The 27,625-nt window shown below is 47.6% G+C and overlaps 1 protein-coding gene across 2 annotated transcripts in view; it reads right to left on the reverse strand.

Moving 5' to 3' along the window:
- The window catches only part of PRR13 (proline rich 13), a 192,745-nt gene that overhangs the window by 41,172 nt on the left and 123,948 nt on the right, over positions 1 to 27,625 (reverse strand). For both annotated transcript variants that reach the window (XM_069653308.1, XM_069653309.1), the window contains 2 exons: positions 6,759 to 6,819; positions 5,810 to 6,225 (listed from right to left, as the gene is read on the reverse strand). In XM_069653308.1, coding sequence (XP_069509409.1) covers positions 5,810 to 6,225; positions 6,759 to 6,777 — 435 coding nt within the window. In that variant the 5' untranslated portion in view covers positions 6,778 to 6,819. The remainder of the gene's footprint in view (positions 1 to 5,809; positions 6,226 to 6,758; positions 6,820 to 27,625) is intronic.

Raw genomic sequence — 27,625 nt, forward strand, 5'->3', positions numbered from 1 at the left:
AAGGTTAAGCTGAGAGATGGCCAACTTTTCCAGGAGTTTGCCAAGAAAGGGAGTAATGGAAATTGGGCGATAGTTAGCTGGACAAGAGGATGCACAAAGGAGTGCTTAAGAGGGTAGGGGAAGGATCCAGAGGCAAAGGAGTGGTTGCAACGATCAGCAAGGGCCGGAGTGAGGGTGTCAATGTGGTCCTTGATGGTTTTAGAGAAACAGGGATGAACCTGTTTTGAAGAGGCTTTCATAGATCGGACTTGTCTAGCAACCTCGTCAGGGGTGAAAAGAGGAAAGGACGAGAAGGATGGTGGGAGGGTGGCTAAAAAAGGGTCAGCAAGCACAGATGGAGAGGGAAGAGAAGGGGTGTGGGTGGAGAGAGTGGACAGGATGTCCTGGGTTTTGTAAATGAAGTGAGAGGCAAGGGCATTGCAAAGAGCCTGGGAGGCAACAGGAGGGGAAGAGACTGCAGCAGGGTTGGCCAGCTCCTTGCAGATTTTAAGGAGTTCGCAGTGGAAATACCCAGTTCACCACAAACGCATAGAGCTCCTCCTGGAGGAAATTCCCTTGAGCAGTACAGCTCGCACTTCCGGTTGGCACCAGTCGCGAACAGATCCAGTTGAGGGGTTCCTCAAAGGGCGAAGATCTTTTGAAGGACTTCCTGAGCTAGCTCGCATTCGTGGGAGACCGTTTTGCCTGCTCAGAGGGTCCGGCGCTGTGTTCAGCTCTCCAGCTAGGTGAATTGCCGATGGAGAGATTCCTTCTTGCATGCCCAGAACCAGAGCTGTATTGCCATTTCCTGCACAGTGGAAGTGATCCCACGCCTCCTCTTTTGTTGAGGTACTACATGGCCACTGTGTTGTCCGTCATTATCAGGACATTCTTTCCCTGTACAGAGGGCAGAAAAGCCTTCAGCGCTAGGCTGATTGCTCTCAACTCCAACAGTTTGATGTGTAGTTTGGACTCCGATGGAGACCAACGACCACTTATTGTCAGATTGTTGGTGTGGGCTCCCCACCCCATGAGGGAGGCGTCTGTCACTACCGTTATCGCCAGCCATGGTTGCCAAAAAGGTTTCCCCTTGAGGATATTCTCCTTGCAAGCCCACCATAGGAGATCTTGAGCCACTTTGGCTGGGACTGGTCAGATCTTCTACATCTCCCCCGACAATTGGGACCATTGAGTCCTGAGGGCCCATTGAAGGGATCTCATCCTCAATCTGGCCTCTGGCACCAGAAAAATGCAGGATGCCATGAGGCCTAGCAACCTTAGAAAGTCGAATGCCGGTAGATGTTGGCCATTTTGAAACTTTGTTACCATCTGCAGAATGTGGTGAGCTCTCTCCTCGGGAGGGGAAGCTTTCCCTGGGGAAGTATCCAGGACTGCGCCGATGAATTGGAGTCTTTGGCTTGGAATCATTTGTAACTTCTTGTAATTGAGGGAGAAGCCCAGTCTGTTTAAGAAGTGGCAGGTCAAGGCCAGATGTTCCTGGGCTCGTTCAGGTGAACTTGCCCTGATTAGCCAATCGTCCAGTTAAGGGTAGGCATGAATCCCCCTTCTCCAGATACTCGCTGCCATCAGTTTTGTGAAAACGCTCAGGGTCGGAGCCCAAATGGTAGAACCTGAAACTGATAATGAGAACCACCAATTGTGAACCTCAGGTACTTTGTGCTTGAGATGGATTGGCACATGAAAGTAAGCATTCTGAAGGTCCAATGAAACCAGCCAATCCTGAAGCTGAAGAGCCTGAAGGATCTGAGAAAGGGTCACCATGTTGAGCTGGTCCTTCCTGAGGAATTTGTTCAAATTTATTAAGTCCAAGATGGATCTCAATTCTCTGTCCTTTTTGGGGATGAGAAAATAAGGGGAGCACCAAGCCTTGTTCCTTTCCGCTACAGGTACATGCTCTATTGCTCCTTTCCCTAGCAGGGTTAAAATCTCCTGCACAAGGAGTGGGACTGGAATTTTCACAGAGTTAGCTCCCGGTGGATGATCTTGAGTCGTTCGATGAAAAGGAAGGTGATAACCATGGGTCCCTATCTCTAGTGCGCAGGCATCTGACGTAATACCCCGCCATTCATCCAGATACCGAGTGATTCTGCCTCCCACCGGGGTCTTGTGGGTGAAGACCTCAAAGTGGCTTTGCAGCGGCTGCAGCAGTGGCTGAGGAGGTGGTAGCCGCTGCTGTGGCTGATCTAGCACCTCTCAGTTTCCCACCATGAAAGGGTTTTCTCTGTTGGCCTCTTTGACTGGTCTGCCCCCTCCCTTTTCCAAAAGAGGAGTAAAAACGAAAGGGGCGACTCTTCCAGGGAGATGAGCCTGTGTAAGAATGTTGTTGAGGCTGTCTTATAGCGGCGCTAAGTGATTTTGCTGCCACTTTTGAGGTCTGCAGCTTCTCCAAGCTCTCGTCCGCCTTGCTGCCAAACAACCTCAAGCCATCAAAGGGCATATTAAGTAATCTAGATTGCACATCAGGTGCAAAGCCAGATTTCCTTAGCCATGCAAACCTGCGTATGACCGTGCTAGATGCCATGGACCTGCTTACACTATCAGCAGTGTCCAGTCCTGACTGAAGGCATTCCTCCATAGCCTCTTTACCATCTTTTACTATAGCCAGGAAACCATCCCGTTCCTCACCTTCCGGGATGTGATCAGCCACTGATGTCATGCGACTGGGTATATGTAAATCTTGCTCAAGTACAAGTTACATTAGTCAATGTAAGGGCCATGCTGCCCAAAGAAAAAACATTCCTGGGCCAAGCATCAACTTATTTATCATCCCTGTCCGGTGGTATTGAGGGGTAAGCTGATTGCCTAGAGGAGGTTGCAGCTTGAACCACTACACTTTCAGAGGAGGGACGTTTAGATAGATATTCCGGATCTGATAAAGATGGCCTGCATTTTGGTACAAATTTCTTGTTTACTGCTGAAATAGAATCAGGAGTATTCCAATTTACCATCACTCTCTTCTGAAGTGCTTTATGGAATGGAAGAACAGGAACACTTCGAGGACCTTCACTCAGGATGTCTGTCATGTCAACCTGGTTGAAATTTGGGGAAGCTGCCTTCCAACCCATAAAATCAATGACCCTTCCCACGAGATTTATATAACTAGGATCAGCATGAACTGTAGGGTCTGGTCTCTCAAATTCCACTTCAGGTGAAGTGTCTAGGCCACTGGCATTTTGTAGACAGTCAAATATCTGCTATCTTGGAATTTGGGTCCACTAGCTCTTCAGGGACCTCTCTGGCTCCAAACCCAACTCCAACTGAAGTGACATCCTCTTCAGAGGAGTGTTCTTCAAAAATGGATTACATGGATCTGACAAAATTACTGTCTGGGTTGAGGATGGAAAGCTTTTTCAGGTAAAGAGGGTGGAATCGACTTAGGCATGGGCAATGGCGTCGACTTGGGTATCGGGATTAAAGAATGCCTCGATAAAGGCGTCGTTAAAGAAGACGCTAGCTTTGATGTTTTCGAAGGAGGCTTCGATAATCTCGAAGAAGGCTTCGATACAGTCAAAGGCGTCGACGCCATTTTCGTCGGCGGTTTCGACGCAGTAGTGTTCTGCTGTGTCGAGTATCGACTCAGACGTGGATGTCGATTCGGCTACCACCGATTTATGATCCAGAGGTTTTGTCTTAGTACAAGGTGTCGGGGAACTTTCCCTTGATTACATTCTCGACTCTTTCTTGGCTCTCGCGTGTTTCGATTTTGATTTCCCTCCGTCGCTTTTATAGTGGGTAGAGGCATGATCACCATGCGGCAACTTCGAGGGGTGTCTGGGCCGCCTTCTCGAATATTTTAAGCATTGAAGCCCTAAAGGCCTCCCATTTTTCAGGGGAATCGTGCTTAGATGGATACGTTACTCTCCTCTCAGAGGTGGAAGAAGACCTGTGACTTGCTTTTTTGACTTCTTAGTCGAAGACGAGGAGGATTTGCTCGATCTCGACCCATGTCGAGATTTTCGACAACATTCATCCGAATCTTTTTGTCTGTTAGAAGACTTGTAAGTTTCCTCCCCCCACCACCAGCTTACCTCTACGTTCCTTAAGAGCCTTATTGGACATGGCCTGGCAAGAACCGCACTCGTCAACTCGATGGTCTGGGCTGAGATACCAGAGGCAATTCCGATAGGGGTCGGTTATTTACATTTTCCTACCACACTTCTGACATTTTTTTTTAACCCCGTCTTGGGTGTGGTGGGAGTAGATGACGAGGACATCGTCGAGAAAAAAACTTATGCGCCGTTTGTGACACAAAGCAGTTGCTCAGAAAAACGGAACTGAGGTAACGGGCGCTGCTCGAGCCCTTTATACAGCGGATGACATTGACTGTGGCCCTCGAGAGACTATGACTCTGCGGCCTCGAACACAACGCCCTCTGGTGAAAATTCTTTTCCCGAAGCAGCAGAGCTGGGTGACAACATATCTAAAGATGAGCAATACGTGGGAGGACAATCCATTCGAATGGCATTTTTTAGGCTCTTTCTCAACTTATTACCAACATGGGACATTCTACACATAAGGTACAAGGAGGAGTATATGGACAATCCTTGACCACTGTGCAGTGGATTAGAAATACAGTCTCCGAGGCATATCATAACAGTTTGTGTTGGCACGGGGGACCTCAGAGTTAGGAGAGTGTCTAGATTTGTGGACAATTAATATGTTGGCTGACATCATCCTTTTGGGAAAGAATGGTGTCGGGACACAAAACAATGGAGAGTGGAGAGAGGTTGGGAGAAGACAAACCAAGAAGAGAGGAGTAAACAAGCACATTGTTGTGAGTCATCGAAGAGGCAAGAATCGCTTATAACTCCACTCAACCCACATTCTTCCATCTGGTCCTCCCCAGCCACCCTCCCTTGCTCCACCTGTCCATCCTAGTTCCTCCCTGAACCCTTACTCGTATCTCCCTGGATACATCCTCCATGTACAGTGCTCCACTGCTGCGCAGCTAGGTTTGCAATTTATAAAATATCACACATGCGTATAGATCTCCAGAGCCTATCAGTGTGGCTGAGACCCAAATGCTGAGTGAGACTGAGAGGTACTGTAATCAGCACCAACACAGTTGTCTCAGGTCCCATCGTAATCTTGTTAAAGAACAGGAGTCTGACGACTGGCCCACATACAGAGGACTCAAAGCACTAAGAGTAGAGGTTCCAGGTTCAGAAGTGAACATTATCCCAAAAAGTGGGACGAAAAACCAACCAACCACAAGAGCCAGGAAAGAGGTGTTGGGACATGTAAATCCCAAAAGACTTTGACTGACCACCAGTTGGCAAAGCCTAAGCGGGAGATGGAAATACTGACATATCAGATTCCACCAGAAATCCTGATGGACTTATATTGTTATGAGTTACTCACTCAATTCAACCAAAGCCCTAAGCAGTGTGTGTGGTTTAATAAAGCGCTTTAACTTTTTAGGCTTTGGCTTGGGGTTGTAGGCTAAAACCTCAGCTACAACAGAACACACATGCAGAGAAAAGGTATTTGCATCCGTTCTAAATTGATGGTATCTAACTGAGGCTTTTAAGAGAAGAGTTGCTGCAGTCTGAAGTTAAATCCCGATTTAGGAAGTAGTAGCAAACCATCAGAGCCATCAGCATTGTTTTTCGGACCATGTCTCTGCCTGATCCGACAGTTCCTCTACCTCGCCGTAAGGCCTTGAACACACTTTCACACCCTTCTGGTTTATAATTTCAATGCCTGTACTTTCCATACCTTACTATTCTACCCTTTGCACTCAAACCCCTTTAATCCCTCCATAGCTTCCTCCCTGGCATGCCTCCACATTACAATGTACCCCTCTTACCTTTCCGTGCTTATGTTTCTTGTGAGCCTTCTTCTGAGCTTTCTTCATCTTCTTCCTCATCTTCTTATCCATGGGTCCCACTACCATAGCTCCAGGCATCATAGGGTTTACCCCCGGCATGGGGTAGCCAGGAGTAGGGTGAGGGAAAGGCTGGTGCCCGCTGTGGGGCCCAGGATAGGCAGGCTGCTGGCCAGGGTACCCCGGCCCCATAGGTTGCCCCGGAGGGAACATAGGGTTTCCTGGAATGCCTGCAGGTTGGCCAGGGTAAGAACAAGGCGGCACAGTCCCTGGTGGAAAAGCAGGATTACTGCCTGGAGGAAATGCAGGGTTGCCTGGAGGAAATGCAGGGTTGTGGCCTCCTGGGTATGCTGGGTTCTGCCCTGCTGGGTACCCCGGAGCTCCGTACCCGGGCTGTCCTAAAAAGGCACAAAAGATTAATATCAATGTGAGCAGGGCCTGTCTCAAAAGGTACTGCTTATCTGTACACGTCTCACTCCTCAAAATGTACAGTTGTCCTTCGTTCCCTTCATTCCCCTTTTGGAGCCTCCTCTATTTAATACTTCTGCTTCCACCTTCCTCTCTGTCCAACTCCCCACGTATATGCCCACTTCTAGGTCCCTTGTCTCGAGCTACTTCTTTTAAAAAATTAAAAGAGCGAAGGCTCTTTTCTCGCTACAGCAATTTTTTTTGCTTCGTGACCTTTTTTAAACACTCTCCTCCCTGCCCCCCTACTTTCCATCTCTTGCTTTAGTCCATCTCTGGCTTCTCTCTAAACTCTTTCACAGCCCCTCCATTGTCTCCCTCTCTGAAAGGTAGGAACTTTGAAGGACCCATGGGAAGACCTTACAATAAAACTGAAATGCATAACTGTCCCACAGTGGAAAGACTGTAGGTGCAGTGAGGAAAATTGAAACCGTCGTCGGCTAACTCGCATGTCTTTCACACTCACCTGGCATATTAGGATACATTGTCACGCTTTCGTTTGGAGGGCAGGTGGGTGGTTACTTTAGCTAAAGTGAAAAACAAAAAAAGCACATTAATAATGTTGAACAATGTGTAGACCTCATAACAACATGATGCTTAGCTAAAGGCACAACCCCACATTATTGCGCATTATTAAAACTCAGACAGGAGAGTTTCGGCTGTGGCAAAGGTCCATGACAAACACTCTGCATGCTTGGAACTTTGTAAATTGCCAAGTGTTTGAAGACACTGAAAGTGAAAACCTGCAACCTCAAAACATGATAATTAACTAAAAGAGTACCCCACCTGTATCATTCTAAGAAGGTGCTTGGCTCAAAACATTGATCACTGCTCAAACTCTTGGCTAGTTGCTTTTTTACAGGCCCTTCTGCTCTTTTAGGTACCACCAATACTAGGCTACCCACTCCGCTATTCTGATCTGTGGCTACCCTCCACGGAGTTTCCCTGCCACTTCCATTTTCTGAAGGTGACATTAATCTTGCTAGCTGTTAGTAATGAAGCCTGTAAGACAAACAACATGCATAACCTTGTCAGATGAACAGCGTCATGAATAAACTCCTTGATTGAGTGAAATGGCAGGACCGCTTTCCATTCCAGCCCTAGGCCATTTCATGCACCGAACGGCCAGTAAATCTGAGTTGTGCCCAACCAGAACAGAGTTTAGGTATACAATATTGCCTGTACATGCTTTGTCTTTATCCCTTATGCTCTATTCTCTCTGATGATTTCCATGTTCATACATTTATATAATTTCAATGCTACTATAAAGTACAGGGTGATCAGGTGAAAAGAAATAACCAATTCTTTACAGAAGTGAATCCGAAGGCCAAACAAACATGGCAGCGGCTCTGGGGTCAGGATCCGCAAAGTTTGATTTGGAAGAAGTAAACACCAACGCCCTAGGAACAACTTTCCCAATCTACGCAAATGGAACCATGGTAGGGTAAAGGGGAACATGGACATGTTGGGAGCATGAGCTCCTCAAGGGGGGGTTCCTATGTTTTGGGCCTGGAGGACATTATATTAATTTTACTACAAACACTCCCAGAGTTTGTAACTCCTGGCGGCAGGCTCAAATGCTACAACTTCTGCACCTGCCAGCCATTCACGGCCACAATGAGGTCCCATTAGCTCAGACAACCAGTGCCTCGCAGCTCATAGAAATCACTGCAAATTTGAAGGGCATGTGGCCCGCGACTAAGCCCCAACTGTGATCGCTTGAGGAATGCCTGATGAATGCCATTCTTTGCCCATTGATGGGCAAAGACAAAGGAGGCTAAGCACAGCCACGTGTGAAAGTTAATGTGAGGTAGAGAGATGTTCACTGTTGCCCATTGCACAATTAGAAAGGAGAAAGCGGATGGGGGCTGAGTTTTTCATATCCCTAGGTGAGCTCTTTCTCAACCCAAAGATTCACGCCTCCCACAACCATTTGCTATATGAGGGGAGTTCCCAGGCAGCCACCATCTCCTTCACCTTCCAGTCCAAAAGCGCGAGAACGCATAGGCATATGCAATTTCTGCATGTTTTGTTTTGCACTGGTGTGCTATTCTTTATTGTATTGTATTAGGTCTTGCAATGCTTGAAAATGTGTGCAAAGTCTTGTGATGCTTTGAATGTCCTAGGTCTGTGGTGAGAATTGGGCAACTTAATTCTGGGACTGGACTGGAACAGTGAGCAAGTCTGTCTGTATTTTCATTTGTATTCTATATTTCCTGCATAAAAACCTGTATGTTAAATCTGTGCTAGCGGTGTGGTGGCCTTTCCTGATCTGGAGGTGAGGGGCTTAGGGGGGGTATCCTCATGGCACGAGGTCGGGCTGGAGTGACAATCCTAGCTGTGTTTTCAACTGTTTTCAGCTCCGGTTGTTGCATAAAAACTGCTGAGGCCTGTACAAATGTGATTTGGCATATCCCGAGATGAGAAGGTCTGTTCCCTTTTAGAACCCAAGATAGTCCTTCACTCGGTCACCCTGAAATCTTCATATTGACCACCGTCCTCTTGCCAATCCTTATGATGGCCTTCTTACTTAAATATTAGGCCCTGCACTGTCCAGTTTCTAACCAATAACCAAAACCGAGCACATATTTGTTTATGAAGTGGGCTCCCCACACACAATAGAATACGTGCTTCTTTGTTGGGTGGATATTTTCTCCTAATAAGATCTTACTTAAATTTAAAACAGAGTGACAATCGGATGTGTGTAAATCTGGAGAGATCCTAAGAAAAATCGTATTTATAGTGGCCTTATGAAGCTGGTGAACATGCTGGCTTAGAAAGTGTACCTTAATGACTTTCTGGATTAGGGTATTCTGGAGGGAGGGGGGGATTAAAAAAAAGAGAACCATTTGAGTTCCTCACTCATAGCAGAAGTAGTCAAAGGAGGGTTTCACCGAGGAAGACCCAGGAACTCAACAGTGCAGTTAGCAAAGGAATGCTGTGCAAAACTAACAGGAATGTAGATTTGGTTATACGTGGTTACATATACTCATTTTTGAAAGTCTACAATTTGGTTGAATTAAGTTGATCGACCTATTTCTGATCTTTCAAGCTAAGCTAATCAGTTGTTTTGGAACACACAGGGACTTTGAGAGTGGCATATATTCTGTGCTGTAATCTAATGGTCTGGGATGTGTTCAAAAAGCTGTTTTGTTTATCCAAATAGCACCCAATGGTCTAGTAAACAATAACTAAGCCCTAAAAGACTACAAGGGAAGATTGATGTGGGTTCCAGGCTAGGCCAAATCCGAGAAAGATGGTTGACTGATGAGCCTGGATATAAATATATGCACAGTGCTTCTGAGATAAATAATCCTTTGGAGTCTGTAAGGTCAGAATCCTCTGGTGAATGTTAAAAAAAAAGAAAAACGTTACCAGAATCATAAGGATTCTGGTAAACAAACGAACTAGAAGCTATAAAGCGAATAACAGTTTCTGGTAGGGGCAGTCAGAGCTGTTCACTAGTCCTGGAGAAATTATGTCAGGCTGGAATGCCAGAAACGGGCAGGAAATACTCTCCCCATTATGTCCTAAGGGCGAGGGAAGGGCGGAGTCCAGTTCCTTTTTTCTGCATGTATTTTGAAGTTTTGACATTGCATTTTTGGGCTCCGGAAGCTCAGAAAGCCTTCTCATTTTGCTTTTTGGGAGAACTAATCGTTTACCTTGTACCGCATAGGGAAGCAATCCTACTACCCATGGCAGCAATCGGCTCAATGCCTATGGAACCATTTTATTCAGATTTGGCTTATGTTTCCGTCATGATACTTATAATTGACGCTAAATACTGTATTTTTTTTTTAACCCTTTTCCTAAGAGACCATGACGGTTTTGATAGGTGTTTTTTGCCAATGGATTTGATATTTTGGGACCTTTCTGGATTGTAGAGACAGCAAGCCATCCTCCAGGCCCAGCCTCCAGCTTTCAGCTATCTTCTCCCTACTTTAAGTAGGACTGTAGTGGGTATGCAAGTCAGTCTTACCCAATTTAAATTGTAATAAAATAAACCTTACACATTTGCTACAAAATATACTAACCATAAACACAAATAAAAATAAACAAATAAAATAATAGTGTAGAGGGAATGCAAACTTGCTGCAAACAAAATCATGCACATAAACCCACCTTTAGTGCAGTTAGAAGCAGCTACACAAACTAGTATCTTCAACGCAAAGGCACTACACTGAAGGTGGGTCCAATGGGCATCCACTCAGGCAGTAGGAGATATAAAAAAAGATCATTACAAGCCAGAGCTACAACAGATGTATGAACTGGAATGGTCTTTCAAACTAGATGTAGATGCAGCAGCCCCAGACATCCCACTTTCGATATTTGTAAATGTAATATACTGTGATGGGAGTGATGTTCCAGCAGTTGGAACACGCTCCAAATATTCTGCTGCCTGTGCTACTGTAAAAGGTAGGAATGAGTTTGAACACCAGGATAAACAAACAAAGCATTTAGGGGATTGTGATGCTGGCAATGCATCGGAGGGACAGGGCCTCCGTATCCGTGTCCTTTACTGTTTTTTATCGTGTGTTCTGTCGTGATTTCGACACAGGAGTTCATGTGGGACTCCTGGCGGTGCAGCTCTCTCTTTTGGTTTGGTGAACGGACCCGTGGGATACCCTTAGGGCACCCATGGGTGGGGGGGTACAACCCTGTGCCCCTAGTGTATGTTTTTGGGCACCTGTGGGTGGCCTGCAGAGCAGGGTATGGGCTGGTGGCAGCTCCATGCTGAATTTGACAGGTGCGCAGAGTATCCTCCATTTTGGGGATACCCCGGCCCTGCCATTGGGAACCGTTGATTCCTGATGGAAAACAAGATGGCCCCTGTGCCTTCTTGCTTTCTATTACCTATTACCTTGTTTTCCCAAAGTCCTGGGAAGCCCTGACTCTGTCCCTTCCCCCTGACTGGCTGTTGGGTGGAAAATGCCATATATGGTGTTGTTGTGAAGGCCCGGCCAGACTAGCTGGAGCCTTCCCAGTGATGTATGTTGTGGGTACCTCCTGTGGGTGGGGCCCGGGTGAATAGAGTGTGACGAATATGCATTCTGCGTTGTGGACGTCTAGTATCTGGTGGTTGACAAGGACTGAGACAGCCCTGCCCGAAACCGGTATGAATGCAGTTTGGAGTGTTGAATGGCTCGGTACTTGTCCCAATACACATAACTTGTTGTGAGTGTCTGGAGAGAAGTGAATGGCCTGAATACCTCGTGTGCCTGATTGGCTGCTTGTCTGCATGAATGCCCTTAGTCGTGATTGGATGCTTGAGTGTGACCCAGCGGAATGAACGGGAGATCAACAGTATATCTGGGGACCTCTCACTGCTAGGAATCGTGTTCAGGAGCTGAAGTCCACTACGACGAGTAACTGAAGCTTGACCTTTAAGCCCTGCTGGACAAGAAGAATTGCTGTTGCTCTCCTTCACAATCTGAAAGCTGCTGTGCCTCCAAGGACTGACCCAGAGGACCTGGTAAAGGGCCTTCTTCCTGAGCTACGAGAGACCATTGTGCACCAGCTGATCTTTGCCAAAGCTCCCTGGTAGACAGACCTTCGACAGGCTGCCGACCCGAGACGGGGACTGCCGCGGAATCTCAAAGAGAAGCACTCTGACTGTTGTCCGCCAATGTCGACAACCACCGTCGCGGACCGGAGCCGCCGTGCTCCCGTTTGTCTTAGAACTTCATTTGATCATCGGACACTCTTGTCTGCATCGTCGCCCGCTGGAGAAGGCCCGACCGTTGACGCGCCGAGGAGCATCCACTGGTGGGTTTCCCGCCACCTGAGGACCACAGAGACGCCGACGACTCAACGCCCTTCCTGGGCCACAGTTCTTCATCTCTTTGCGGTCCAGAACTATCGTCACCGAGGTGCCCCGCACGCCTCTTCCTGGCAGGACGCCAACGCTCTGTCTTCGACGAGCACCGCTAGGAACGAAGCTGCCACTTCACGGCCGTAGTTCAACCTGTTCGTCGGACGTTCGCCGACCCGTGACTCCTGCCTTAAAAGGAGGGCACTCAAGAAGGGCCGTCGATTCCGTGACAGCGAAAGCCGAGTTCCGACGCCTCTCGACGATCCGTGGCTCCTGCTTTAAAGGGAGTCACTCAAGAAGGATCGGTCGACGCATCTTCGGAGAACTCTACTCCACCAGGTACATTGGGGGGTAAAACCTTAATAGGAGGAAAGAATACTACCGTTTCAACCATCTTACGTTCCTCCCTATCTCTATTGCTGGTTTCCTCGTTATTGATCTGTGTGACATTTTAACCGTACAGTTGATGCACTTTAATGAGATTCGATAACATTGGTGGTACCACTTTAGAATTGTATATATTTATCATTGTTGATTTCCAAGTACAAAGTGCGTTATTGTGATCGTGTACATACCTTTGAATATTAATTATATAAAGACTGTTCTCAGTAATACAGTGTGTGAACATTCCTTTGTGGGGGTTCAGGGACTACACTGTACTTAAGAACAAGCCTGCATCACCTCCTGAGAAGCTAGGCCTCGATTGCTCGTCCATTGCTACCAAATAGAGAATCTTGGCTGGGGTCCTCTGTGCCTCTCCTCCACCGTATAGATATCGGAAGTACAGACACCCCCCCTACCAGTCTTTACACTGGTGGCAGCGGTGGGATGCTTATGGTTTTAAGAATCAGTGTATAACCGTGCCACTTACAAAATATCCGCACTTTATTAAATTAAGGTTTGGTTGCGTACAAAATAACTGCATTACAAGCAATGGAGTCTATTGCAAATAGTAAATTGACTCGGATGAGCTTAGAGGCTCTCCAGAGTGCTTGTGAAGCCAGGGAGTTAGACTTTGTGGATAAGTCTAGGGCTGAGCTGATAGCTGCCCTGGTGGACTACCAGACCGATGGTGAAACTCTTGATGAGGGGGGGAATGCAACCAATGAGGACTCTGCCCTTGGGGTTTCTACTGAATCTGTTTCTGGGAATGCCACCATTCCTGCTGCCTCTGTTCCGAACCCAAGCACTGCTCTTCAGGGGGAAGCCCTGAAGATTGAACTTTTAAAATTGGAGCTACAATGGGAACAGTTAGCCTTTCAATGCAAAAAGTTGGCAACCGAAGCAGAGTTGAAGAAAGGAGTTGGCACAGCAAGTGATACTCAAAGACAGGGACACTGAGCACCAAAGAATCCAGCTAGAGAAAGCTAGAGTGGAGACTTCAGCTAAACCAGTTGAGAGTGGCAGGTCCCCAGCCACCAAATTTATGAAGGATTTGGTTGGTGTGTTTGTGGAGGGTTCTGATATCCTCCAATGGATTGAAGCGTTTGAAATGGCTTGTGCAATTCATGATGTTGACAAAAGAGATTGGGCTAAGTGTTTGCTAAGCAGAGTGCCTCAGACTGGGTATGACTGTATTCTGAAACTGAGTGTGGAAGACAGGGGTCAGTATGAGTGTATGAAATCTGCTTTGATTGCCAAGTTTGGCAAGACACCTACCCAATACCTTAAAAGGTTCAGGGATTTTAAGAAAAGAGAGAATGTGTCTTGGGTTGATTGGGTGAGTGCTGCGCACATGAATATGATGGGGTGGATTGATGGTTACAAGGTGAAAACTTTTGTTGAATTGTCCCACCTGTTTTTTGAGCATTTTTCTGAAGCCTGTTCACCGGAGCTGCGTCAGTATGTTGCTGACCAGAACATCGTGGATCCCTATAAGCTGGCTAGGCTGGCTGACAAGTGGGTCTCCCACCGGGTGTCCCCCCCCCCCCAAGGACTCCAGTAGGAAGGACAAAGAAAAGGGGGCCTCTCAGAAAGCCGAGGAGTCCCAAAAGCAGCCACAGTCGAATAAACCTAAACCCTCCTCTCCTAAGGCCCAAAAATATAGTGGGGATAAGTCATCTGGGGGTGGGAATAAGAGTAGTGGTCCACCTGCTGCAAAGCAGGCTCCCAGTGGTTCCAGTAGCGTACCCTGCACTCCCGGCACTTGTTGTGATTGTGGGGCTCTGGAACACAGAAGAGGTGACCCCAAGTGTAAAGGTAAGGCACTTGGGGTACAGGCTGTCAGCCTGACCTACCCTTACCCCATGTCTGAGGTGGCGGCCACTGTCCTCCCCTCCTCTACAGGGATCACATTTGGCGCTCCCGTAGAGATTTCCTTAGTGTCTCTTGGGGCCTGGGACCAGTACGCGGAAGTACTGGCGACTATCCCACAGAACACCCGTAGATTTTGGAGAAGTGCCCTCCTGAACGGCCAGCCTTCTACTGGTTTGAGAGACACTGGGGAAAGCATGACAGTGGTGGACAGGACCCTGCTCAAGCCAGAGGACTATGTAGGTGCTCCTCTGAGAACAACCAGGTTAGCTGGTGGGCCTCCCAAATTATCGCCTGTAGCCTTAGTCACACTCGTAATTGGAGACAAGACAGCAAAGCTTCCTGTCCTGGTTCAGGACAATGTCCCTGCTAACATTCTGTTAGGTAATGGTCAAGTTGGGATTGATCTCGGATGGTCTTCCCATGACTGCTGCTGCGGTCACTAGGTCACAGGTGACACCGGGTCTGGCTCTGAGTCAGGTACTCGAGCCGAAGGCGCAGCCTAAGGCAAGACTAAGGAAGAGCAAGAAGGCCACCTCTGTCGAGGGAGTTCCTTCTCTTCCTGCTGTTCCTACAGCACCCATTGAGATCCATGCTCCGGACGGGCTGGGTCCAGTGGTAAATCCTGTCTCAACTCCTGTGGGAGAAGAGCCAGAAGACTCTCCTGTTGAAGAGGTTATCAACCCGATGGATCATCCTGATCTTCAATGCTTGTTAGCTGAAGGGGGACCCTCCCGGGCCGACTTCTGTAAAGGACAGAGAGAGTGTCCCAGGCACAAGGAGAAGTGCCTAGGACATTCCAGATTTATTGGGAGGGTGAGCTCCTTGTTAGTGAGCCCACTAAGCCTGAACCTGGTGCCCTCAAGAGGTTGGTGGTACCCCAGGTTTACAGGCCCTTCCTTCTGCAGTTGGCGCATGAGGTGCCCTTGGCTTGTCATCTTGGTAACAAGAAGACTAAGCAGAGGCTCTCTGCCCATTTCTACTGGCCCCGGATGGGAGTAGAAGTGGAGTCCCACTGCAGGACCTGCCCAACTTGTCAGTTGTCTGGCAAGACTGGAGGCAGTGTCATTGCCCCACTGCAGCCATTGCCAGTGGTTGGCACACCATTTGAGAGGGTGGGCATCGACATTGTCGGTCCCCTTGACCCTCCCACGTCAGGTGGACATTGGTTCATCCTGGTTTTGGTAGATCATGCCACCAGGTACCCTGCGGCTATACCCCTTCGGACTGTAACTGCCAAGGTGGTTGCCAGGGCTCTCCTGGGCATTTTCACCCGTGTTGGATTCCCCAAGGAGGTTGTCTCTGACAGAGGATCCGACTTCATGTCTAGTTACATGTAAACCATGTAGAAAGAGTGCGGGGTAACCTACAAGTTCTCCACCTCTTACCACCCCCAGACCAATGGTCTGGTTGAGAGATTTAATAAAACTCAAGGGCATGCTAGATGCTTTGGAAGAGCCCCTAAGGAGGAAATGGCATCTCCTCCTGCCATGCCTGCTTGTTTGCTTACAGAGAGGTACCTCAAGAGGGTGTTGGTTTCAGCCCCTTTGAGTTACTCTTTGGACATCCCGTGAGGGGGCCCGTTGCCTTGATCAGAGAAGGTTGGGAGGCCACCCTTCCAGGTCCCGCCAAGCAAGTGGGGGACTATGTGTTAGGCCTCAGACGGAGGATGACACAGATGATGGGTCAGGCAACAGCGAATCTCAAGGCCAGCCAGGAATTGAACAAATACTGGCATGACCTTAAAGCATCGCAAGTGGATTGGACTCCGGGACAGGAGGTCCTTGTGATGGAGCCTACCAAAGCCTCGGGCATTGGCAGATAAATGGACTGGACCCTTCAGGATAATATCCAAGATGGGCGAGGTCAATTATCTGGTTGACATGGGAATCCCAGGGGTAGCCCCATAGGTATTCCATGTTAATAGGCTCAAGCCTTTCCACAGGCGAGCCGAAGTCTCATGTCTCTTGCTGGCTTCCGAGCAAGAAGAGGATGAGAGTGAGCCCCTTCCTGATTTGCTGCATAGCAACCCTCAGGATGGCTCAGTGGAATGAGTGCATCTCTCTCCAGATTTGACAACCGAGCAGCAGAGGGCCTGCAGGACTTTGCTCCAGCAGTATGCCTCTCCGTTTTCGCTGACGCCAGGCCTTACACCGTGGTGTAAGCACGAGATTGACACTGGTGACAACGTGCCTGTCAAGAGCAGGAGCTACCGAATGTCAGATACGGTTAAGAACCACATCCAGGCTGAGGTCGCCAAGATGTTGGATCTGGGTGTTATTGAACCCTCAACCAGCCCCTGGTCCAGTCCCGTGGTCCTTGTCCCCAAGGCAAGTTCCCAGGCAGGTATCAAGGATTGGAGGTTCTGTGTGGACTACCGAGGAGTCAATGCCGTCACCAAAACTGACACCCACCCATTGCCAAGGCTGATGAGCTCGTGGACACCATAGGTGCCGCCAAATTTGTGAGCACCTTTGACCTCACCTCAGGCTATTGGCAAATAGCTCTGACGGACCATGCCAAGGAAAAGACGGCGTTCTTGACAATAGAGGGACTCTACCAGTTTAGGGTCATGCCCTTTGGGTTGAAGAATGCCCCTGCCACCTTCCAGAGATTGGTCAATCATGCTCTCAGTGGGCTGGAAGCCTTTTGTGTGGCTTAGACGACATTGCCGTCTACAGTTCCACTTGGGAAGAGCACTTGACACATCTGGGTAGGGTGTTGCAGGCCTTGAAAAGGGCTAATCTCACTATCAAGGCCACCAAGTGCCAGATAGCTCAGGGAAAAGTACCGTACCTTGGTCATGAGGTAGGAGGGGGTCAAATCCAACCTCTCCCAAGTAAGGTACAGGATGTACAGGACTGGGAGACTCCCACTACTCAAACTCAGGTGAGAGCCTTTTTGGGCCTCACTGGGTACTATCGCAATTTCATGGCAGACTATGGAACCACAGCTGCACCCCTGACAGCTCTGACTTCACCCAAACAGCCTAGGAAGGTTAATTGGACTGAAGACTGTCAGAGGGCCTTTGATGGCTTGAAAGAAAGCGTGTGTAGGGCACCCGTGTTGTGTGCGCCTGACTACAGCCGATCCTTTATCGTCCAGACAGATGCCTGCGACACCGGAATTGGAGCTGTCTTGTCCCAGTTAGATAACAAAGGGAGAGAACATCCTGTCATATTCATCAGTAGACAACTCAAGGGTAGAGAATTTAGGTGGGCTACTGTTGAAAAGGAATGTTTTAGTATAGTTTGGAGCCTTAGGCGTTTTAGGCCCTACCTTACGGGGTCTACCTTCAAAGTCCAACCAGATCATAAGCCCCTGAAGTGGCTTATACAAATGAAGGGTGAGAATCCGAAACTGCTCAGGTGGTCCATTAGCCTGCAAGGGCTAGACTTCACCATAGAGCACAGACCAGGGAAGAGTCACGATAATGCAGATGGCCTTTCCAGAAGGTATGTTGACTGTCTGGATGAGGGCGTCTATCCCGTGGGAGATTAGGCAACCTCCACCTCAGTCTGGGGGACGGGGGCACTGTGATGCTGGAAATGCATCGGAGGGACAGGGCCTCCGTATCCTTGTCCTTTACTGTTTTTTATCGTGCGTTCTGTTGTGTTTTCCACGCAGGAGTTCATGTGGGACTCCTGGCAGTGCAGCTCTCTTTTGGTTTGGTGAACGCACCCGTGGGATACCCTTATGGCACCCATGGGTGGGGGTACAACCCTGTGCCCCTAGTGTATGTTTTTGAGCACCTGAGGGTGGCCCGCAAAGCAGGGTATGGGCTGGTGGCAGCTCCATGCTGAATTTGACAGGTGCGCGGAGTATCCTCCATTTTGGGGATACCCCGGCCCTGCCATTGGGATCAGTTGATTCCTGATGGAAAACAAGATGGCCCCTGTGGCATCTTGCTTTCTATTACCTATTACCTTGTTTTCCCAAAGTCCTGGGAAGCCCTGACTCTGTCCCTTCCCCCTGACTGGCTGTTGGGTGGAAATGCCATATATGTTGTTGTGAAGGCCCGGCCAGACTAGCTGGACCCTTCCCAGTGATGTATGTTGTGGGTACCTCCTGTGGGTGGGACCCGGGTGCATAGTGTGTGTGACGAATATGCATTCTGTGTTGTGGATGTCTAGTATCTGGTGGTTGACACAATGACTGAGACAGCCCTGCCCGAAACCGGTATGAATGCAGTTTGGAGTGTTGAATGGCTCGGTACTTGTCCCAATACACATAACTTGTTGTGAGTGTCTGGGGAGAAGTGAATGGCCTGAATACCTTGTGTGCCCGATTAGCTGCCTGCCTGCATGAATGCCCTTAGTCGCGATTGGATGCTTGTGTGTGACCCAGCGGAATGAACGCGAGATCAACAGTATATCTGGGGACCTCTCACTGCTAGGAATCGTGTTCAGAAGCTGAAGTCCACTACGACGAGTAACTGGAGTAACTGAAGCTTGACCTTGAAGTCCTGCTGGACGAGAAGAATTGCTGTTGCTCTCCTTCACAATCTGAAAGCTGCTGTGCCTCCAAGGACTGACCCAGAGAGGACCTGGTAAGGCGCCCTCTCCCCGAGCTACGAGGGACCATCGTGCACCAGCTGATCTTTGCCAAAGCTCCCTGGTAGACAGACCTTCGACGGGCTGCTGACCCGAGACGGGGACTGCTGCAGAATCTCAAAGAGAAGCACTCGGACTGTTGTCCGCCACTGTCGACGACCGCCGTCGCCGACCGGAGCCGCTGTGCTCCCGTTTGCCTAAAAACTTCATTTGATCATCGGACGCTCTCGTCTGCATCGTAGCCCGCTTTCTCCCGCTGGAGAAGGCCCGACCGTCGACGCGCCGAGGAGCATCCACCGGTGGGTTTCCCGCCACCTGAGGACCACAGAGACGCCGACGACTCGACGCCCTTGCTGGACCAGAGTTCTTCATCATCTCTTTGCGGTCCAGAACTATCATCACCGAGGTACCCCGCACGCCTCTTCCTGGCAGGACGCCAACGCTCTGTCGTCGACGAGCACCGCTAGGAACGAAGCTGCCACTTCACAGCTGTAGTTCAACCTGTTTGTCGTCGGACGTTCGACGACCCGTGACTCCTGCCTTAAAGGGAGGGCACTCAAGAAGGGCCGTCGATTCCCTGACACCGAACGCAGAGTTCCTTGACGCCTCTCGACGATCCGTGGCTCCTGCTTTAAAGGGAGTCACTCAAGAAGGATCGGTCGACGCATCTTCGGAGAACTCTATTCCACCAGGTACATTGGGGGTGGGGGGTAAAACCTTAATAGGAGGAAATAAGACTACTGTTTCAACCATCTTACGTTCCTTCCTATCTCTATTTCTGGTTTCCTCGTTATTGATCTGTGTGACAATTTAACCGTACAGTTGATGCACTTCAATGAGATTCGATAACATTGGTGGTAACACTTTAGAATTGTATACATTTATCATTGTTGATTTCCGAGTACAAAGTGCGTTATTGTGATCATGTACATATCTTTGAATATTAATTATATAAAGACTGTTTTCAGTAATACAGTGTGTGGACATTCCTTTGTGGGGGTTTCAGGGACTACACTGTACTTAAGAACCAGCCCGCATCACCTCCTGAGAAGCTAGGCCTTGATTGCTCGTCCATTGCTACCAAATAGAGAATCTTGGCTGGGGTCGTCTGTGCCTCTCCTCTACCATATAGAGAGCGGAAGTACAGACACCCCTTACCAGTCTTTACAGTGACACATCAGCTCAGGTTGATGAGCCACATGGCCGCCTGCTTGCACTGTGACAAGTTGGCCCACATAAGCCCACATTCATTGTGTCTCATTCAGAATATGTAGTAAGAAGTTACAATTTTAGCCCACAATGGTGGCAAGATAACTCATTCAGAGATTCCAAAGTCAAACAAATATTGTCAAAGCAACTTTGGCAAGAGATATGGGACATTAAAGAGGCCAGACCACTCATTTGGGTTACACATGCAAAAGGGCAAACCACATTCTGTGCACAGTGCAGGTAATGTGCTGCCTAATCAGTATGCACAACAGCAGACTATAAAAATGGTGGTTGCAGAGTTGGCACGCTTTGCTACATACATAGATGAGGACCTAAAAGCATGCTGGGATGCAAATAGTCCTAACCCACGAGGGTTCCCCACTACATATACATTCAGTGTAAAAGAGAACACAGTGATAGTCACTACCCATTGGTCAAAGGGAGGCCCGGTTGACAGGGTACTACCAAATAAGCAGGATAGCTTGAAACTAATCTCTGCAGTACATGCAAGTGTATCCACAACACACTTTGGGGTGTCTGCTACCATACAGCTCTTGCGAGACAGATATTGGTGGCCAGAACCTAGTAAGGAAGTTCTTCAATACATAGAAAATTGTTATATATGCTTGAAAACAACTGGACAATTCCAGTAAGCCAAAAGAGTGCACACTGACAAGGGCAACAGTGTCATTTGAATGCATGTATGTAAGTGTTTCATATAGGTCCACTGACACCCATTAACAACTACAAATACTGGTTAGTCATGGTGGACTCCTGCACCAGATTTACCTGGTTAATTCTACAGAGGAAAGCAGAATTGTAAAGAGGTCATAAAAGGATTGTTGTCCTTAGCAGCTATGCACCACTGAAATTACTCCAAACCGACAATGGGCCAGCCTTTTCTGGCAAAGCCTTAAGAGAGGCCCCATCAATCTGGGGTTGTACTCTGCATTTCTCAAACCCGTTTCGGCCTTAGTCAAATGGGGTGGTTGAGAAAGCAAATGGAATAATAAAGCAAGCCATACTAAAAGCTTCATCGTGTTCTGGGGGTAATTGGGTAAATCATGTACCTTTAGTGCAGTGTAGCATAAATACTTTACCTTTCTCAATGTGCGGGTAAAACCCCCATATATGAGTTGCTATTTGGCACTCCCATGTACATGCCTGACTTACACAATCCTTGTAGCCTCTCACCAAGCCAGACCAGCTGCTACTACCAAATCCCCTAGGGGACGCCATCCATGTTGAAGAAGTCTTACCATAGCACCAGACACCCTCTCTGGAACTGCCTCTCTCCGTCTTGAGCAGTAGCACCTTAAATTCCTGGAAACTGATCAAGATCTTCCTCTTCTCCTCCCCCTTCTCTCTCCCTCTCCCCTGCTAACCTCAGTTCTTTTTCTCTCCACCCTCCTTCTCCTACTCAACTGTTTCAGTTTTTGCTCACTGGTTGCCGGTTCACCTCCAGAGCCTTACAGGTCCCAGGCCCACCCCTCTGCGCTAGTCTTTGCACTTGCCTCCTCCTCGCACCACCGCCTGTACGCTTGCATGACCTAAATATACAAGGACTAGTAATGTTCATCTGTCCTGCCCTCCCCCCCACCCCCCTCTTTTTTCTGTCCCCCCTCCCTACTGGGGTCACAGCTGTTAACACTTCATGCAGCACCTGCACTAGCAGAAATGCTGTCAGGCCTAGTATGCTAGTTTTCTGTTTAGATCATTCGGAAACCTCAAGGCCTAAGAATGATTACTGTATACCCTTGGTCCCGTCCCGCCTTGAAGCACTCCACCTGTTTATAAGCGCTGTATAAAGAATTACAGACAAGTCACACAGCACCTTGAAGTCGGGAGACTGAAAGAAACACTTGGACCGCGCTACAGACCTCCTGTGAGCTCACTGGCTCAGGAAGAGCCATCCTGGCAGCTCTGCCTCCTAAAAAAAAGGTACATGTCAAGTGCCGCTGGACCACCTTTAATCAGCTCCAGTTGGTCACTCCCCTGTTACTGAGGGAGGAGACGCTCTTGAACAACCGGACAAGCAGGCAAGAGTAGATGACGATACCAGGTTAGTAACCAATCAAGAAACCTCCTCAACCTTAGAAAATATTCTTTTCTCCAAAACAGATGAGCCAAAAATCAAGCAAAGCGCAAGATCGATACCAAATGTTTTGAAAAAGTCGAAGTTGCTCTAAGAGTTGCAAGATGTTTATTGGAACAGTAATCCTGTTTTACATTTTGCTATGGAAAAGTCTTCTCACCTTTTTTATTTTTTTAAATCCCGGTCCATTTTTAACTCCAATGGAGAAACCAATGGCCAGCAGACAGTTGAACAAGTCAATTTTAGCCTTAGCTCATATTACGCAAACTGGAGGTGCAGGCTGTTGATGGGGGTGGGGTCTCAACACAAAATCGCACGTACCCTCTTGAGTTAGGTCAGTTCTGAACACGCCAGTATAAAACAGAGCGGGCCTATTGTATGTACCTGAGGTTGCATACTATCAGTGATAGATGAATCTATGAGAGGGTCCCCTAAGGTGCATGTCTCCAACACCTATAAGAATATGTGGAGGGCCAAAATAGAAGCATTTGCTTAATGAGGCACTGTTAGATCCTGACTATGATCTGGAAACGTTAGAGGACATGTCAGATCATGTCTATTTTGTGAAGTATTTTGACACCTTTCTTTTTTACAAGCAAAGGCCAGTGCAGTGGCTACACAAAACCCACTGGGAGCACTGTCCCAATCATTTTCTAAACTCACCACCTGGGTTTAAGGCGCAATTTCCTCACATACCACAATCACAAGTGGATGGAAAGGTCATAGCACAGAATAGATATATATTCACCTCCAACTCCAATGAATGGTCAGTTTGTGTGGTCCATGATAAAGAAAAAAAAACTATTTACCACAATGACAGAAGAAACATGGCAAGAATCAGTCACCCTTCATGTGACATGTGGGCGGGGGGTGAATCTTGGCAAGCACATAGAATTGAAACTTTAGACTTGACACGTAAATACCCTCACTTGGTGTACTTCCTAAATGACACTGATTTTGAAGTTGCATGTAGTTTATACTATTTCCCCTTTTATCCAGATTGGAAAGCCGAAGAGGGTAAATTCTGGTGGACAACTGATCTGCTTAACAAAGCAATGCAGGAAAACAAAAAGTGAACATATTACAAATACTCAAGGCATTCCTGTGGACTGGAATCTTCATGTCAATTACTGTTATAAGAGACAAAAAGGCACAGGCACATGCCCTTATAAAGCTAGGGCTACCCAAAACACTTCACAAACCTATGCTGTTTCCATAGGCAAAGCATGGCAAGTAATGGTGAAGCAAGCACCTTAGAATGTGGTTATTAGTGAGAGAGACACATGGGGGAAATTCAGGTCGCTGGTTAGCAATCCTAGATAGGATAGGTCACATAGGAAAGGTTAGGACCAAAAGAGAAACAAGAAGTGCAGATTCCTCCTACACCTGGAAGGAAGCCGTACTGGAAATCCAACAGCTGGCTGGAAATTCAATAGAGAAGAGCTGTCATACCGCCAATGACCACTCCATTGCGTTGTAGCAAGGAATTAACAGCCTAAGAAAGTTTGTATTTATTTATTGGGTATTTATAATGCGCCTATACATCAAATGAAGGTGCAACAAGACAAAAGAGGGTGGGTGGGATGGGGGGCGAGGGGTGCGGGACAGGGATGAAGAATAACAAAAACGGTCCTAAAAGGAATTGCGTCATTCGGATCGTGCAAGTGCAGTGACAAAAAGTGCAGCGGAGTGGGGGAGGTGTGGGTAAGTGCCGGTCAGAGCAGAATGCGCTAACGCTAAGGAGGGAAAGGAAATGCAGGAAGGAGTGGAGAGCATGCAGGTGCTGGAGGGATGGGGGAAGAGGGCCTCTGGACTAGGCGAGTGCAAAGGCAAAGGGGATGGGGGGCCGGATGGACAAGTGCCAGGGTAATGCAGGGAGTGTACGGAATGAAGGTCCATATGCTAAGTACGAGGACGGGGTTGGATGGGCCCAGCAGGGGTGCAGTCCCCGCCAGGGTGTGACAAGGGGAGGGAGCCCAGTAAGGCAAGTGCAGATAGGGGGGGTGGCCAGGGTATACCGAGGTGCTGGGGTAGACAGGGTGAGGAGGGCCCGGTGTCCTGTATGAATCTAAAGGAACCAGGCAGCCAGTCAAAATGCGGCAGTGAGAGACATTAGCTGGGGAGGAGGAGGAGAGGGAAGGAAGAAGAGAAAAGTAGGGTCTTGGGAAGTTTCCTTTACTTTAATATATTTGTAATGCGCACCAGATTACACTGATGCTTAAGGGTGCAGACAAACGCAAATAACAGAAGTACAACCAAAACTAAGGCAGGCCAACATACTATTTGCACAGACAAATCACAGGGCCATGGCCACCAAGGGCAGAACCAGAGGGCAATTTCTGAACAACAGGGTCTTCAGCTTCTTTCTAAATATCGCTGTGGATCTAAGCTCTCTGAAGTCTGGAGGAATAGCATTGCAGGCCTTGGAGGCGGCAAAAAAAGCACATTTCTCAACCCGAGTTAGGTTGCAGGTGGGGATTTCGAGCTGATTGGTATTATTAGATGTAAGGGTTCTGATATTGGATTTGTTAGTCAATGATTCAACTCACCAAACATTTGTGAGTAATCAATATGTAGCAGAATCCAATCCTCACCTCAATTGGTAACCAGTGCAAATTAAGTCTATCATCTGAGACATGATCTCTCCTGTTAAGGCCAGTAATGACCCTCACTGCACTATCTTGTATAATGTGCAATCTGATTTGGTTATACCCACTAGTAGGCTACTGTAGTGGGTACAATGCCTACAATGGCTCTCGCTACAGTCTCACAGTTTGCTCGAGAGATCTAAGGGCGGAGTTGCGCTAACAGCTTGATATTGTAGGCAGTAGAGGAGACCAGGCTACTTACATGGGCCCACATATATAGATTTTGGTCCAAATAGATCTCATATGTTTTTACTTTTTTTTGGTTTCACAATCGCAGCCTGCCATTAGGAAATACATATAGTCTGTACCCAACTTCAGTATTTTAGTCTCTGTGCCTACCACCATCAGTTCAGCCTTTTCTTTATTAAGCGCCAGACCATTTCCCACCATCCAGGTTTGAATAAATTCATAGACATAGACCTTAACAACAGTTTATTCATCATCTCCATGGTTACCAGACAGTGGGATGACACATTGTGTGTCGTCTGTATAATTAGTAAAACCAATGCAATTTTCTTCCAAAAGATTAAAAAAGGGAACTGTAAAATATTATAAAGGTAGGGTGAGAAACATGCCATCTGAGGCACACCATAAGCCAGTAGAGCCGGTTGAGATTCTGCATCCTTGCTAGATACTCTGCACCATCAGTTGCCTAGGAATGAGCTAATCCGAAGGGCTGCATTATCTAAGAAATAAAACAATATTTAATCTGGTGACCAACAGTGTGTGGTCCACCAGATCAAAAGCCGCAGATAAATCCAGCAGCATAAACATTGCAGTTTGCCCCTTGTCCATAATCTGTAGCAATCTATATTTCAGGTCAAGCAAAGCTGTTTCTGTACCATGACCCTGCCTAAAACCTGACTGCCATTTAAAATCACATGTTCATTTAGATATGCCGATATTTGAATATAAGCCACACGGTCTAAACATTTAAAAAGAAACTGAGCATTAGTGAAAGGCCGAAGGTTGACAGGTGTTTCTGGGCATAGACCTGCCATTTTTAATGATAGGTTAATCCAGGGGTCTTGAGACCTGCTGGAACATAATTTTCTCTGAAGGAAGAGTTGATAAACTTACAGAGAGTGCCTATCAAGATAGGAGCACATGACTTTATAATCATTGCGGGGCATAAATCCCCTTTACAGCAAGTCAGTTTAAGATTGTTAATGATCATTGCAAGTTCCGATTCTGATATAGGTTTGAAATTGAACTGGTTTTCTTGCATCTTGTGCGTGTGTTCTGCCACATCCTGGGTGCTTAATACCCTTCAATGGTCTTCTTGCTAATCTCAATATTCCTTTTTATCCATTCAGGTTTCCCTAGCATTGCTTCCTGAATAGACGTGCACCAGGCAGCATCTTTGATAAGTAAGTCCGATTCATTAGTGATTGGGGCTATACCAACTTTCCTGGGGCTTCCCATCACTATGGTGTTCCTCTCCTTGGGTCTTTTCTCTTCTCCCTTTATACAGCTCCACTGGCAGATATCAGTAAACCCTTTGGCCTCTAATGCCATTTTTGTGCCGATGATACTCCTCTTCCTTCATCAACACTATCCACAACAATATTTCCAGGTTACACAAGATGGATGCACTCTCGCCACCTCCACCTCAATCCATCAAAAAACGAAATCTTATTTCCCTTCTTTCTGACCTTTTCCTCCTTTCTACATCTCCTTGTCTCCTGCTGCCTGTGATCTTAGGGGTACCTTTGATTCCTCACATTTCCAATATAGCACCAGTTTCTTGCTTTCAGCTTTTTGACATTCGTAAGTTTCACCCACTATCATCATTCCACGCCACTAATCTGCTAATATTGTCTCTCGTCCCTTTGAGATGCAACTATTGCTTGGTTCTGCTCATTAGTCTCCACGTTTACCATATGTTCCCTTGTGCTCGATATACAATTCTTCTATTTGTACCTTGTTCTTACTCCCTCTCCACGCCACTATTTCCAATGCACTTTGCTCCATTGCGCGTTTCTCTTTTGAAACTCATCTCCTGTTCCACTTCCTATTCATCGTACTTACATGCAAACACGGTCTGGCTCCCCTTACCTGGACTCTTTGGTTTCCTTCTACAACACTATCAGTTCCTTTTGCTCTCAATCTCGGTTTCTTCTCTTCCCGTTTTCGCTCTAACTTCTATGTTTTGGAATTATTTGCCTCTCTGTACGCTCTTATTCTTCTCCCTCTTCCTTCCACTCATCTCTCAAAACTCACCTACTTTTATCACATTCATTGTTGTTGTTTATCATGAACATTGTTGTTGTCACGTTACCTACACTGTTCTGCGCTGTGGCAAAAGCAGCATGCAAATCCAAAAAATGAAAATCTCCCTCCAACCCAGTTATTCCCCATAGTCACAGTGTGTAATCTCAGGAAGGAATCCTCCAGAAGAAAGGAAATGGAAGAGAAACCCTATACTACCCGGCAGCAGACTGATGTGAGAGAAGGGGAGGCAGAGAGCTGCACGGCACCACAAGTGAGTCCACCAGCCAACACGAAGATACTAATGCCCCCAAAACACACCTTTGTTCCACTGTAGCCCTAGGTCCTGATTGCAGAGGCAGAGTCAAGGTCCAAAGATGAATGGGAGTAAAGAGAAGATGGTCTGGATGTAGGGAGCTCCAGGAGGATAGCAGGGTGGGAACGAGTAACAGACTTGGATGAACATGGCACAGGCACTAGTCAAGCTAAAAGCAGGCAGACAGATGGCGACATGCGATCCAAACAGTAAGCATGGAGAGCAGCGAGGCAGTC

Source organism: Ambystoma mexicanum, chromosome 3q, assembly GCF_040938575.1.
Source record: "Ambystoma mexicanum isolate Mex_15411 chromosome 3q, UKY_AmexF1_1, whole genome shotgun sequence".
NCBI classification, from domain to species: Eukaryota; Metazoa; Chordata; class Amphibia; order Caudata; family Ambystomatidae; genus Ambystoma; species Ambystoma mexicanum.